This window comes from Tenrec ecaudatus, chromosome 7 (assembly GCF_050624435.1).
Source record: "Tenrec ecaudatus isolate mTenEca1 chromosome 7, mTenEca1.hap1, whole genome shotgun sequence".
In the NCBI taxonomy this organism is placed as follows: domain Eukaryota; kingdom Metazoa; phylum Chordata; class Mammalia; order Afrosoricida; family Tenrecidae; genus Tenrec; species Tenrec ecaudatus.
In genome coordinates, this window is record NC_134536.1 from 90,145,811 (window position 1) to 90,162,534 (window position 16,724).

The window sequence follows — 16,724 nt, forward strand, 5'->3', positions numbered from 1 at the left end:
CTATTGCCTATTTCACAGCCCCTTCCTGTGACATATGTCTTTGCATATGTCTTTAATTAGGAGGCATGCACGCCCCCAAAGATATATAAGCCTTGGTTAGCAATATCGCTCTCTTCCTTGCTCTCTGCACAGACCTGGCTGTTCAAATCATGACCATCAGGAGATGAGCATGCTAACATGAAATGTGTCTGACTTCTTTATTTTACTCTCCTATTATTCTCTATGATTTTACTATAATCTTTATATTTTTCAACCATACAATTGCGCTTACTGAACCCGCAATTAGTTGTGGGGAGCTGCTGGCTTCCCCCACAATACTTCAGTTTCTGTAACCAAAGATACAATCACATTAATTATCTGATCATATTTAACTTTGATCAAGCAGCATATTTACACGCTGGTGATTTACTTCACTTTTACTATGAATGCTGCCCTGCAAAAATGGAAGCGCACTTTCTCCCATTGGCCACAGGTGTGGAAATGTAGACAGCCAGGGAAAATGAATAGAGGGGGTCTCTAAGTATTAATAAATTTCATCATAGTTCTTTTATTTTCTCTTCTGAAGAATATTTGAGTGTCTATTATGTGCTAATTGCCATGCACGGTGATAGATACACAAGACAGCCCCTGCCCTTAAATCCTTATCTTGAAGGAATGCTTTTATTCTTATAAAAGAAATACAAAGAAAGTGTTAGTTATTGGGGTGGGAACTCATAAAGAAGGAGATTTGACTTGGGAGTTAAAAAGGTTGATGGGCATCCTAGGTGAGGCAAATGCACAGGCCTATGAACAAGCATGACAAACTTATGGAACTTGAGCAGCACAAGTGTTTTGTGGCTACTACCAAAAATGAACGAACGAATGCAACTGGAGAGTCATGGTCTTTTTAAGCCATGTCAAAACCTTAAACAGTACAACTGATATGACCCATTAGAGATGGCAAAACTGCGGGAAACAGGATTGACTATATTCTCATGGAAGTTTGGAGAAGGAACCAGAAGAAGATCGCGGGACATTACGACCGAGAAACTAGTTAATGATCAAGAAATGAGGAGGATTTCATCTCGGAGGGTGGCAGAAGAGAAGAGAAACGAAAAGTCGATGGGGTACAGACTCCACAGAATTTAGGGGCTAACTGGATTTGAAGGGAATAAGTGGGAAGACGCAAAAATGACACAAGTCCTTAGACTCGTCGAGGATGAACAGTGAGGCTGCAAAAATAATAAAGATCGAAAATACAGGAAGAACAATGGGTTGGACGGGACAAAGTTGGTTGTGGGCATGCTGAGTTTAAGGTATTTCGAAGTCACGCACATAGAAATGACCAGAGAGCAGCATAGCAGCTGCCAGGCCAATCTGGAGCACACATGAAGTTAAAAAAACAACACAAAAATAATTACCAATCTGAAGATGATCAAGCTGGGGTGTGAAGAGTCCAGCAGGATAGATTTTGATCAAAAAGTAGATGCATTTATTATTGCTGAGAACTGGTTCCTGGGCCTCTGAGAGTAAGGATTCAGATACAGGTGTATATGGCTTCACGATTTCTGTACCTAAAAAGATTACAACAAATAAATTAAATCTTAAAAACCTAAAAAGTGTGTATCAGTGATATGCTGTCAGTGTGCATCCAATTTCAACTTTATGTTCTTTATGTATATACTGTATGCATCTATATTCCAAGCACATATATATGAACTAAAATAATGTTAGCAAATTGAATACTTTACTCATACCACAAGCCATCTGTTTTTAGTAAAAGGGACATATCTAGGGATCTCTCACTGCCATCGAGTTCACTCCAACGCAAGGTGAGCCTCTGAGGCAGGGAGAACTGCACCTGTCGGGTTCTGAGACTGCCATTCTCTAAAGCAGCAGGAAGCCTCGTCTCACTCCCTGAGAAAGGTGGTTTCAAACTGCTGACCTTGAGGTTAGCAGCCAATGGCACGGCTCCTCCCATAGAAATCTTAGGTTAATAAATTCACAGGCATCTAGTTCTCCGGCACATAAACTTTGGAATGGGCTATAAAAAAGGCAGCAAGGTCTGCAACAGGAATGTAAGATGGCATTTATACAATAATTTCAATCATAAATCTTTTAAATGGTTACTGATGGCCAAATGGGATCATTTGGGGAGAAAAATGGAATCATTCAACTTTTATAGTACTTTAAATTGTGTTAGTGTTACCTGGTTCTGTGGCATACACAAAGTATTATAGCTATAAATTAAATTACACTGAGAAAAAGTGTACTATGGAAGACAGTCAGCTGCTGACTGGTAACTTGGCTGCAGTAATAATAGAGGCAAACTTGACAGTGCCATGGTTAACACACTGCATCAAATTCTGGTCGGTAACATGTTAAACTATTGCTTTGAAAGCACTGTGAGTGACATGCAAATGTCATCTTTTGTATCTTTAAAAGGTCATGAAAATGCTGGATATCATTAAGAAAGGTATTTAAAACAACTCAGATAATGTTAGGATGGATATAAGAGAATAAGAATTCTCACAGTCGTTATAAAGTGCTTTTATTCTGGTAGGATACGTTAAAAAATCATTTATAATCATCTATTCACTTTGAATTTTGTAAATTTGACTTTCTAAATAACACACCACATGTAGCTGTTAAGAGATGCTACGAGGTCTTCAGAGAGAACATCTTGTGCCCTCCTTCGCCACTTTTCTTCCGGCTCGGTTACTGGCAGATTACAATGCAGGAGCAGCTATTCCTCGAAGCAGTGGCCATGCCTCTTCTTCCTGCAGTTCTGTGGCACGACGGCAGCTCCAACATGTGGAGGGATGCGCTTCATCTACTGAGCTAGCGTCTGGTCATCATTAAACCTAGCTGCCCAGACATCCATGAATAACTTAAATGGCTGATTCCTAAAGTGACAGTACTGACTCTGAACTGCTTATAAATGAAGAAAGCAGTCCCCTAATGGCTTACTTTCCTTACCTGTAATAGTTAGCTTGAGGTAAACATGTTGCCCAGTTGGCACCTGAAGATGAGTGCTTGGTGGTAGCATCAGGCCGAACAGTTTCGTATCATGAGTAATATCTTTCTTGGAAATTAACTGGCACTTTCTATAGAACAAACCTAGAAAGAGATTAAATTTCTCGTATTGCCATCAAGTAAACAATACAGAATAATATCAGACCCACCAAAACACGGCAGAGACTCAGCTTTTGCTCTTTAGGAAGCTTGATTTTCACTAAAATGACCATACTTAAAAAAAATTCCTTGACTGTTTTGAAAATCTTAAATGTTCATCTTAAAATTTTATTTTCTGAGCTATCTATTATCAAGAACTTGTACATATTTCTATAATTTAAAAAATGAATTTCATAAAATGAGAGTTATATTACCCACATCTCATAAAACATTAAAAATGTTCTAAGAAATTAAACCTAATTCACTTATTCTTAAATACACTTTTAAAACCTTATAACATCTAATATAAATAAATTACATGTGAAAATCACTTAAAAGCCAACAAGTATACACTGTGGGGGAAAAAATCCTAAAACTAAACATTTACAGTTTGACTGTACTAACAATACTAATTAAGAAATAGCACTCTGGTAAAGAAGGCAGGAAAAGTCCATGTCCTTATGTCTTTATATATATAAATACGGAGGGAGAGAGAGACAGACAAACAGAGCCAAATGAGATAGCTGACCCGTGAGCAGCACAGGTCTGAAGTGCTTGGGACCAGTTATACATGGTCCCCGCTGTTAGGGTGGATGAGACCAAGTGTTTCAGCAACCACTTATAACACGAACACTGATATATTATATTAGTGTTATTATATTATTATAACACAAAGCAAAACATGCTTTGTGATGCTTATCATTTCCCTGTGGGTAGTTCATTTCTCCAGTTAACTGCAAGTCTCTCACCCTTCCATCCTCTCCAGCTTGAGAAACAAACAGTTCAGGTGGGAGGAATGCTTAGCATCACAGGACACTGTAAGGAGATAGTCACAGCATTGAAGGTCACTCACAAAGGTGGCAGGTGGGGGGAAATCCATGTGATAGGCTTGGTATGGGTCTAAATCAACTTGATTACAGTAGTTTATAACAAGGTCCACCTGAAGATCAAACAAGTTGTGTGATGACGCAAGAACGCCACACATAATCCCATGTTTATCGCAGCACCATTCACAATAGCAAGAAGTTGGAAACATTCCAAGTGTCCATCAGCAGAAGCGTGGATACAGAATCTTTGGTACACACACACAATGGAATAGTATGCGTTGCTAAAAAATAATTGCGAAACCACGAACCCCCTCCCAGCAGTCATGGTCCTGGAGAACATTCTGCTGAGTGCAGTTTGACCACCACAAAAGGACAAACACAGCATGAGACCACTATCCGGATAAAAGTGAAGACAAAGGCGTGCGTATCCAAGGGCGTCTTCTCAAGGGAGGGATGTAAGGGCAGGAAGATGCAGCAATGAACTAAAGGGCTGCCAGGTATTGACTTGGGTGAACATGAGAATGGAGATCCATAAGTGGGGGAAGAGAAATTCGGGAAGGGGGGTGGGACAGAACACTGGGGTAGGGTGGGATGTTGGAGTGGTTTGAACTGAATGCAGAGCTGATGGTCTGAAATCCTCCTCTCCCCCACCGCCTGTCTGAAATCCCCCCTCCCTCCCACTGCCTGTGCCTACCCACACACACCCAATTCATGCGCCAAAAAAAAAATCATGAAAAACATCATATGTATAGAAAGCAAAAGATCATGAAAAAGACAGGGAAGAAAGAAAAGACAGTGCTAGAGCAGTATCGGAAGAGCCACTGAAGCTTGCTGTTGAACACAGAATAGCTACGGTGAATGGGAGAAAGGAAGTAAAAAGCGGACATAGAAATCCAAAACGCACCTTGACAAGGAGGAGGAGTTCTGCTTAGGTGCCATTGCGTTTATTTTAATGGAGGTGGAACAATTTGGAGAGGGATATCAAGAATGGTTGTACAACACAGAGTCTAATCTATGGCACTGAATTATACACGTGGAAATGGCTGAATTGGAGAATGTTTGGTTGTGTCCATTTTTGTCACAACTGAAAAGATACATGAAAACCAATGAGTATAAGAAGAAAACGTTCTAAAATTGACTGTGATAATGATTGTACAACTCTTCTTGATATGATTGAGCTATTGAATTGTATGGTATGTGGATGAAGTGCCAATAAAATGGTTAAAAATAAATAAATTTTGAAAAAAGAAAAAATGCAGCTTGAAAAGACAAAGCATTATACTAAAATGTGCAAATGCCTGAAATTAGAGAGCCAAAAGGAAAGAAGACGCTCCGTGTATTTCAGTCAGAAAGACCTGAAGGGAAAGCCAGGTTTGAGGTGCAGCACTGAAGGGCTGAGTGATGCAGGGGCATCACACAAAATGAAAGGAACACACGCACACACCAAAAGGAACTGGCTGACATTCAGCGGTTTCAAGAGCAGCACATAATCAAGAACAGGATGGTACTGAAGGAAGATGTTCAAGATACACGGAAGGCATTAGCCAAAAAATAAGACTCCAGGAACTGACAGGATACCAATGGAAATGTTTTCAGCATTGGACATTCTCACTAGTCTATGCCAAGAATATGAGACAACTTCCAAAGAAAAGTGTCCTAACAAAATGTAGAAATCTTCATTCCAGGAAAATTTTGCTGAAGATAATTCAAAATCAGCTGCAGCAGTACATCAAGAGGGAGCTGCCAGAAATTTAGGCTTGATTTGGATGAGGCATGGAACAAGGGCTATCACTGTTGATGTCAGATGGATTATGGCTGGAACCAGAGAATAACAGAAAGATATTTACCTGTGTTTTAGGGACTATGCAAAGGCATCTGCCTGTGTGGATCATAACAAATTATGGATAAAATTATGAATACTGGGACTTCCCTAACAATTTATTGTACTCATGTGGAACCTGTACATGGAACAAGAGTATGCTGTGTGGTTAAAATCAGAAAAGGTGTGCATCAGGGCTGTATGCTTGCACCACACTGATTCAATCTGTATGTCTGACAGATAGTTTGAGATAGGAATAATGCCGCATTAGAATTGTAGAAAGGTTCATTTACAATCCATGATATACATATAACACAACCTTGCTTCAAAAAGTAGAGGACTTGAACCACTTTCTAATGAAGGATGACAGCCTTCAGTATGGATTAAAATTCAAAAGTTGTGGTCCAAATATCAGATGGTGACTGGTTTAAAAAAACTGTCTAGGCTCTTAAAAGCTTATCTCAAAGCAAGCATCCATCTGAAGGAAGTGTCAACTAAGTCCATACCAGCCTGTGTGATCCAAAGATTAAAACCAATAAAATCCAATCCTGTAGGAGGGAATGGTACCAGAGTCTAAATTCTAAACCTCTGGTTTAAGGAATTTTACAGATGATAACGGGAGTCCAATTTCATTTCCAGAGTCCCTGTGTGGACTAGAAAGGAGTCTTGGTGGCATAGTGGTTACACACTGAGCTCTCATCCGCAAGGCCAACAACAGTTCACCACCACCAGCCGGGGATTTCTACTTCCGTAAAGAGTTACAGTTTCAGAGACCCACAGGGAAGTTCTACCCTGTCCTATAGGGTTGCTATGAGTTGGAATCAACTCAATGGCAGTAAGTGAGTTTGTGGATTAAGTCTCCACTGAATTCCCAGTGAACATGGTCTAGGAAAGTGAATAGTCTATTTGATAAAGAGCATTATAAAGTGGATTTCAGCAACTGTGGTTAAGCTGGAATGTAGCACCTTCACATCAATTCTCTCTTTTAACCCATTTTGAATTTTTTTTAATATTCATTTTCTTTTCTGAGGTTTTTTTTTCTGTTTATTTCGTCAGTTGCTTTACAACTTTACCAGACTCTTTTTGGTCATTATTATGTATGTTTTCTTGCATAGGTAGGTCAGGATGAGTGAACCTATGAAGAGAGAAACAGGATTAATAATTACCCAGAGGCACCAGTTGGAGTTGGCAGTGGGGGTGAGGGTGAGGAGTCAATAGTAATGGTACAAGAAGGAAGACAATGCTCCAAAGATGATTATGGTGATGAAATGCACAACCGTTTGAATTGCGTGATATGTTTACACCTCACTCAAACTGTTGAAAGAAAACAAAAGTCCTCACAACCAGATCAAGAGACAACGTCAGGAGAGAGGGGAAAGGACTGCAGTTGTTGAGGGTTTTCTGTTTCCTTGGATCCACTGTCAGTGCTCCTGGAAGCAGCAGCAAGAAAATAAACTCAGTCTTGAATTGAGCAAATGAACTCAGTCTTGAATTGGGCAAATTCAAACTAAGTATTAATTGGGCAAATGTGCTGCACAAGACCTCCTTTAAAATGTTCAAGAGTGACGATGTTGCTTTGAGGACTAACTAGATATGCCTGACCCACGCCAAGACATTCTGAATGACCTCATCTGTACAGGAACGCTACACCATGCCCACATAAGGGAGACTGCAGCCGGATTCGTGCAGCTGAATTGTGGGGCTGGTGAAAACACTGTAAGTAACATGAATTGCCAGAACAAGCATTATCCTCAGAAAGAAGAACAGACTTCCTCTCATGTACGTTAGATTTCCTTGTGTTGTAAGAATAGATGCAGCATTTTGACATCATAAAAGTCAGAAAGATCAGTAATGTACAGATTAAAAACCTAGGAATCACATAAGCATTTGAGAAAGCCTGTTAGTCCTAAAACACTGATGATGTAAGCATTCAGCTTTTTCCAGTAAATTAAATAATTTACAATTGTTTTTTCTTCTGTGTTTTGGTCATAATTAAAAAAAGAAATTATCTTTGTTAATTCAGCCAAATAAACAAAGGTGATTCATTTTCAAAAGTGATTAACCTACGTAACTGAGTAATACATGTGTGGCATTACTTTCGGACGAAAAAGCTAATGCCGCTTCCCGTGGCGAGGACTCAGGGAGACGTTTACAACCGGGACAAGAGTTCATGGAAAGTATCAGGCCCTTACAGAGAAGAGCACTTGAGTTACGGTCATTCTAATTTCTTTCAAATGGAGGTTAGTCTTGGTATCTTTTATTTCTTGGACCTGGGCCTTTATCTGGTTTTCTATGACTAAACAATTATTAAATGTCACAAAAATTCATGTTCACTATCTCTTTCTTATGTATTTCTGATCTGCACCATCACACAATTAATCCTCTTATCTCTAGCACTACAAAATTCAGACCACCTGCTCTGGTAACACTGATGTATTTGCTCCTTCTTAATTATTCTTGTCTACAACCCAAAAAGTGCTTGGCCCCACAGTAAGTATTCAGTAATGATTTGAAGCTGTATCTGAAAAGCCCTTCAGATTTTTTTCCCCTTTGATTTTTGTTTCAGGGAAGGGGAGAACATGAAGTTATGTACCTTTTTCAAAATTCATTTCTTTGAGGCAGTTACTAAGGATTACACCCATCTCTGCTCCCTTGGGGCTTAACTCAGAACACATTCCGCTTGTACTGTAATACTTGATGACCTGGTTTTGTATCTGTGTGTGTGGCCTTCACTCTCATTTTGCTCATGCTCACTTTTCCTTTTCAGAATATAATTTCTGCTACCTTTTCTTTTATACCAGAGGTCTAAAATAGCATTGTACATATAATGCATGTGTTCACAGATTAAGTCTGCTTAATTTTTTAAAGTAAAGCATTATTTGTAAATTATCTTCTTTAAGATGGTAAGTATTTATAATAATAATTTGAACCGGGTCAACTGAATACATTCAGCTAATTCTAAATACCTAAACATCAGCAAAGGAGTTATGTGTGGGTGTTTGGTTGTTTTCTAAGGCAATACAAGAAAGATAACTCTAGAAAGCAAAATAGATCATACAGGGAAGAAAAATAAGTCCCATAATTGGAGGTCATATGTTTTTAATAAAATTATTTGCAAAAAGGATAAAACAAACCCACATTAAGGCATATCATGGAATTTCAAAGCACTTGGAACAAGGATCAAATCCTACAAATTTCCAGAGAAGAAAGCGAAAAGACACGTAGAAAAACCAAGTAGGACCTTATAATAACATGTGACTTTTCCATGTATAGGTTATATTTACATAAAACGAAGAAATAAGAATGGAACAAAATGACCTCTCAGAAGTCAAGTGAGAAAACTGGTTTATCTATGCACTAAAACACTACATGTTCTGAATAAAAGACATGTGATGTACATCCAAGTCATAAGCTTAAGCTTGCGGTTCTGTGTTTTCTAAAGCGGGGCCTGAAAGAGCAAAAGGAAGACAGCTCAAGAAGAAATGTGTGTCTCCAGGGAAGGCGGTGCCGCCTGACAACTTTGTAATGCCTCATGGAAGGCGGTGCCGCTTGACAACTTTGTAACGCCTCAACACTCGATAGCAAGGTCGGAAACGAGCTTCTGAGAAAACCATCAAATAACACACATGCTTTTCAACTACCCAGAGGCAGACACAGGACACCTGAGCGCACCCCAAGTGGCCTTGCAGACTCTGGCGTACACTTACTCGAGATCTATTCCCTGACAGAGGGCCCCAAGCACAGCGTACCTCTCTCTTCCTTTGGAATGAATGAATTATGACTCTCCAGGGATTGACCAAGAGATTTCCAGAAAGTATTCTCCTTTTTCTTCAGGATAATCTCTACCTTTCCCACATTTTCAGTAACTCGTACTGAAAAGAAAATAAATTATATTTGCATTCATGAATGTCAAGTATTTTTAAATCAATAGTTTTCAAATGATCCAAATCTAAATTTAATGGGAAACATAAGATTTTGTTAATGTGTACATCACAATTGTTTATGCCTTAATTACCCCCACCACCACACACAAAAAAAAACAACCTAAAAACACAACCCTACCACCATTGGATAATTCCAACTCACAGCAGCCCTCGGTAGATTTTTGGAGGTTGTAAATCTTTACGGAAACAAATGGCCCCATCTTTCTCCCATGGGGAAGCTGGGCACTTTAAACTATTCTTTGAGGTCCAACACTTACCTGGCAGCACTGCCAGGGCTCCTTTAGAATAAGGTTAATTTCTTTCAAATCCATTTATCAAGAGTCAAAGTAATAAGTATTACTAGCTTTCATAAAAGCTCAACTGTAGCGATGGTAACTAATTCATGAAGAGCTAAAAGAAATCAACCCTGGCACATATTCATATACCACTGACTGCCCTTTTAAAGAAAACCCAATTTATGCCCTTTCAACATCTGTGGTCGGGATCTGAGGAGGTTCTTATAAATTACTCAGTAGACCAATACTGACTCTAACAAATACAAAAACAGTCTTGAGAAGATGAGACCCTAGTAAAGATAGAATGAAATAACTGTGTGCACAAATCTTTGATAATGGAAAACAAAACAAACCCATTAGAATATCCCTTTAGTTTCTGAATGACGAATCTTGAATAGATTGCTATTAATATAACAGACTTTTAACCAGCCAGTTAAGCTATATGAACTGATTATGCTGTTAAGACCTAAAGCAGTTAATGCTTTGTCACTAGAAACCATGCGTCTCTTCTTCTTCACTATGTACTGCACGACACAGCAGCAAGTTAATGTGCAAACAGATAGGTCTGGGGCCTTGGGGGCTTGGACGGAAAGAAACGTACTCCACCCACCACCCTCCACCCACTGCCCCTGCTGCCACTGGGAGCTGTGGGCTCCCGGGGTGAGGCTGTAGTAGATGCACTTGGGTTCAAATGTAACACCTCATCATTTGAGCTCCCTTTTGACCCACTGTAAAGTCTCAGTTTTGGCTATTTTTCTGCTTTCTTTTCCACTGAGGTTTTTCCTCTGTTTTGTCCAGTCATTGTTGCTGTTTTTTTTTTTTTGTTAGTCTGCTTGCTACCAGTTTGTTTTGTACAATTCTCCAGATATGAAATTCAGGACAGATCAATCTATTGAGACATAACTAGATGAGTACATAACCTAGGGGAATGGTGGGGTGGTTTGGGGGGTGGGGGAATGAGGAGCTAACAACAATGAACACAAGAAGAAATTGATTGTGGTAATGACTGCACAAATCTTGATATGACTGACCAATCAAACTATATGGTATATGATGTCTATGTTAATAAAACTATTTTTTAAAATGAAAACAGATTAGTCAATTCAATTCAATGACACTAAGTCTAGCAACTCTAAAACCATGTTCTTTGACTTTTAAGATTAACGTATATAATCTACAGAGGAAGGTGCTTGATGGGCACCAATGGGCTCAAACATCACAAGTGTGAGGGTGACACAGGACTGGCAGGGGTTTCGTTCTGTTGTATGTTAAGGTTGCTATGAGTTGGAGCCAACTAAGTGACACTTAACAATAACAACAGAGCTGTGATAAATGGCACGCTACTTTAAAACAAGAAACCACTGTTTCATGATGAGCCTGTTGAATTATGTAAAAACCACAAACAACAGCTGTGTAGAATCCATATTGCACATTTACAAGCAATAATATTAGTAATTTAACGAAAACTTAAGACTTTTAAGTATGTACACCTAAGAAAACTGTGCCTGGTCTGGTTGATCTTCTAAAGGACCCCTGATGGCACAGCGATGAAGTAGCCGCCTGTTAACAGAGAAGTTGGCCGCTGGAGCCCACTGCCTGCTGCAGTGCAGGAGATGTGGCAGTCTGACTCTACGTAGACATTAATGGTCTTGAAATCCCTGTGGGCAGTTGTATTCTATCCCATAGGGCTGGTACGGGTCAGAACCAGCCCAAAGACAGTGGGTTGGGCAGTGCATTTCTTTATACTTCTTTATTCTCCCCAGGAATAGGGGAGAAATGAGGAAGAAAGACTAGAAAGGAGATCGTTATATTTTAAAGGGAGAAAAAAGAATGGGTAAACAAAGGGTGCAAGGGGAAAGAAAATATGGAGAAAACCTGAGGGAAATCGTCTATTTACAAATGAACATAGTTGCTTAGCATACCTTTTACTTTTTCAAATTTTATTTCTTTGAAATATTTTGTTACGGCTTGGATTAAAGTTTACAAAACAAATTAGTTCTCACACTATTTACCCATTGCGTAAGGACACGAATTGCAGTCTCCTCAGTGTAAAAGCATCTCCTTACCACCTCCGGGGCTCCTGTTCCCTTTTGCTCTTTTCCTGCCTTGGAAAATTAGACAGACACTAATCTCGCTCTATGTGTGTACGTGTTATGTGAATAACCTGAGACTATTTTTTTGGGTGGGGGGGAGAACGAGAAATAGTTAGCTTACCAGAAAAATCTTCCTGAATCTCATGGCTTAGCCCTTGGAAATAAAAAAAAAATTTATATATTCAATAAAAAATTTTTCATTTAACATGAACATATATAGTTTATGAACACAATATTATATCATTCTAATGGTTAAATTTTGGACCATTTTAAATCCCTCAAGACACATAAGCTATATTGACACCAAAAGACACTAAACAAGCAAAAAGAAGTGATATTTAAAATACATGAATAATTTTTCTTTTCTATCTGTATTAACTGAAGTGTAAATACTCAAGTTCTACAAGTTGGCAGCCCACACGAGCACAAAAAAGCACAGTGTGAGCTAGCACTCACACCCACGAAGAAGGGGGTGGGGCGCAGAAGGCAGTAACTGAGCTGTGCACTCTGCTATGTGCGTGCATGCTTTGGCGTACATGAACGCACAGGTCAGGCCTGGATCTAGCTAGTGTTTTATTTCCAACTGGTTTCTAAATCTGAATATCCAAAATAATATTTTTAGAGTAGCTATGTGTGCCAGGTAATTTCCAGGTGTCAACAAAAAAGACAAAAATCCCTGTCTTTATGAACCTATATTCTAGAAAGTGGAGCTATAAGAAATATCTCCATAGATACCTACTTTAATTTCACTGGTTAATATGAGCCTCTGGAACCTAAAATATGTATGTTATTTCAGTCTTTTTGATCCAATATCAGCAAACAAGAATTTCACATATTCACTTTTGAATGTGAAAATTTATTTATCTATGTGCTCGATGTACTATTGGTTATAGTGAGCAAAATAAGCCAAAAAGTATGAAAAGCATTATATATACATGCAGGCACAGGCGTTGATGCCTGTGAAGTCATGTGAGTGTTAGGGCTAATGTGCACTGTTCTGTAGATCAGTGATTAGACTTACACGAGGCCATACTTACTAGATCTCATGCAAACAAAATATAATTAAAAGACAAAATATTCAACAGTCATTTAGAAGAAAGGCTTAAGGTTTGAAGTTGATTCATTTAATTAATGAAGGCTGATGGGAGAAAGGAAAAACACTAACATTTTTCAACTCAGAGTCAATATATAACTAATGGCCTTCATTAACATAGCAAAGCAGAATGTCAAGTGTGCTGTATTCTGGAGAAATTTCAGTCTGTGTTTTGTGAAATTAAGTTAAATATTTTTTAGGGAAAGCACTACAATCATGATTATAGTCTTTGTGTTGCAATATTTTATTTCTGTCTTCCAAAAAGAATAACATCCCATTGTAAAAGGACATGACTCACTTTATAAAGAAAAAGGGGTGAAATTCTAAAGTCTAAGTTCATTATGGACGAGAGATGATTCCAAATGGATATTTTAGATCACAAAATCAAGTCTGATTTCTTGTTTCTGACAGATTTCTAATCTCTCAAAATTGACAGGCATGTGTACTTGGTCTTTGGCCGTGAAAAGAGAAGCAGTCGAGGGACAAACCTTAGAGTCCAGGTAGCTTTGGTTCAGCCTCTGGTGCCAGCATAAACTGGGCCAATGGGTCACCCAGTGATGGGTGTTTACTACATGTACTGGGCAGTCCCAATGGAGCGTTGTTTGTAGGTATGTCAAGTACAAGAGGCTCACTAACACTGAGCCAACAAACATTATGGTATTATTGATTTTAGTTGTATCGAATAAATGAAAACTTAGAAATAAAAAGTCACACTACCATTTGTTAACACTTTTATTAGTGTGCATAAAAAATAGGGGAAAAAACATAAAAATAGTGAACTGAAATGAAAGCAGCAAATAAAATACTAGTTACCTAGACTGTGAAAGTACTATTGTCTTACTTAAAGGAAAATGGAGTGTTTTTATAAATGAAAAATAAGGTACTCACCAAGATGTATGAGGTACGAATAATCCTTGATAATTGTTTCTGCTCTAAAAGAATCATCTTGATGATCCACGATTACTGAGTCTAAGTTGATATCCTTAAAAAGAATGAAAAAACAAAACAGGAAAAACTGAAAGTAAATAATTTTTTCTGCAATACTCCAACTATCTGTTTCGCTGATCTTCCATGCTGTCAAATTGGTCCGGCTCCCATAGATACAAAGAAACACTGTCTGTCTGCTCCTGTACCATGCTAGCTACTGTTGCTCTGTCTGCACCCACTGTTGTAGCCACTTCATCAACCCATCCTGCAGAAGCTCCTCCCAACACGACTTCCCCAAGTACGCAGCTCTTCTGCAGACACTAGTGCCGCCTAGTTCCACGTCCAAAATATGAGATGCTCTTTTGAGGAACATGTTGACTGTATTTCTTCCATGATAAATTCCTTCATATTTCTTGAATTGTATGGTACAGTCAATATTCATTGCCAACACTAAATTCCAATACATCAATTCTTCTACAGTCTTCCTCATTCATTATCTTATGCAGATGAGGCTAATGAAAGCCAATAACATTGCTCGAGTCCAGTGCACATTAGTGTTCCAAGTGATATCTTTGCTTTTTAACACCTTAAATAAGTATTTTATAGGAGATGTGCCCCACGCAATACAGGCCATATGATTTCTTGACTGGTGGTGCTTCCATGGGTGTGGATTGAGGGTGCAAGCAAAGCGAAATCCTTGACAACTGCAGTCTTTTCCCTGTTTATCATGAGGTTGCTTACTGGTCTAGTTGAGAGGATTTGTGTTTTCTTTACACTGAGATGTAATCCACACTAAAGGCTGTGATCTGTGAGCTGTTGTTTCAAGCCTTCTTCATGTGCAGCAACAAAGCTGTCTCATTTATATAGAGCAGGTTGTGTGTCTTCGAGTCATGATGCCATTGTTTTTCATATAGTCTAGCTTCTGAGATTAGTTGTTCAGCACAGAGATTGGAGAAGTTTGGCACAAGGATACAAGACTTACACACACTTCTCCTATGCACTATCCCCTTGTTCTCTTGGAACCATGGCCTATGAGTCTGTGTACAGGCTCTGCACGAGCACAAGTGCTTGACATTATTTGTCCTTTGGCTGCCCGTGGTATTTTCCACATTCTTCTCCAGCACTAGAATTCAAATACATCGATTCTTCTTTGGTTTTCTTTATTCAATATCCCATTTTCACATGCCCACAAGCAAGGAAAGATACCCTGGCTTGAGTCAGGAGCACCCTAAGTCTTCAGAGTATCATCCTAGATTTTCAATACTCTAAAGAGGTCAGGTGCAGATTTACCTAATGTAATATGTGTTTTGATCTCTTGACTGCTGCTTCCACGAGTAGTTATTGTGGATCCAAAATAAAAAGAATTCTTGACAACTTCAACCTTTCCTCAATTTACACTTTTAGGATATTCAGTATTAGTTCATATGATGCTTGTTACAGAAAACTTAAGGTAATTGTCTCTCTTCAATATATATATACCTTACTCACTAGTCTCTAACCTCTAAGCAGAGGGCACTGGCTTTAGTAGGTGCTCAATAAATATTTGCTAAATAAATAACATAACAAAACTCAATGCAATGCAATCCGGCAAGAAGTCAAAATATTTGTTTTTATGTTAGCTTCTTTTTTTTACAATGGTGTGGTATTGCGCTAATAGCCTCAGCCAGAGGCCTAATAAATCTGTAAATGAATCTATAAATAAGATTTCCTGGGTGGCACAAACAGTTAAGAGCTTTATTACTTGGCTTCAGCCCAACATGAAGGCTTTGTGAGACACAACATTCTGTCCTTGTAGTACAGACCTTACACCAAGACAAACATACACAGGTGGCAATTCTGCAACCCTGCGCATCAAACGGAAGAATAAAGCATTGGATAAGCATTGACTGGAAGGAAAAACTGAACACAAAGAGGAAGTGAAACATAGTAAAGGCAGCCTGCCAGCTGGCCTGGCACGCGCAGCCATATTAAAGGACAGAGCCAGCAGTGACCTCAGATGAGTACTAGAAGCAACTTCAAACAGACAAAGAGACTGTGTGAAACATGGTGCACAAGACATGGGCCAGATCTAAGGAGCGAAAGTACAGGAATGGGGTTGACAGTGCCAGCGCTCTTGGAGCCTACAGAGCAGGGAGGGAACCAGGATCTAGACAAAAACAAGTTAAAATGGCTCAAAAAAGTTAGCAAAACAAAAAGTGGGGGGGGGGGTGAGAGGTGAATCTTCCTAAAGAAAAAACTACAATAGAAGAGAGCTACTTGGATCTCAAAAGGATTCAGGATCCTCAAAAAGATAAAGGAATATAAAGGTGGAAAAAATAACTCCAAAGGATTCAGAGGGGAAAAAAGGACTAAATGATAAAATCAACTTATTAGAAATGATTCATAATAACTAGAAATTCAGAAAATTAACTAAAAATACCAGAAATATATAATTCAACACAAGACCATCCAGCAGAATGTAACTAATAGGAGGGAAACAAAACAAAAATAACAAAAACAAAATAGAAAGAAAATCCCTTGATACTAATTTGTTCATGGAAGCATCAGGAAAAAATGGAGAAAGTCTATCAGTTATACAGAACACAACAAAAGA

General features: G+C 38.7%; 1 protein-coding gene across 5 annotated transcripts in view; it reads right to left on the reverse strand.

Annotated features, from left to right (window-relative positions):
* The window catches only part of CYB5R4 (cytochrome b5 reductase 4), an 89,098-nt gene that overhangs the window by 18,164 nt on the left and 54,210 nt on the right, over nt 1-16,724 (reverse strand). For all 5 annotated transcript variants that reach the window (XM_075554820.1, XM_075554817.1, XM_075554819.1 and 2 more), the window contains 5 exons: nt 14,093-14,186; nt 12,233-12,265; nt 9,549-9,671; nt 2,959-3,099; nt 1,401-1,553 (listed from right to left, as the gene is read on the reverse strand). In XM_075554820.1, the coding sequence (XP_075410935.1) occupies nt 1,401-1,553; nt 2,959-3,099; nt 9,549-9,671; nt 12,233-12,265; nt 14,093-14,186 (544 nt within the window). The remainder of the gene's footprint in view (nt 1-1,400; nt 1,554-2,958; nt 3,100-9,548; nt 9,672-12,232; nt 12,266-14,092; nt 14,187-16,724) is intronic.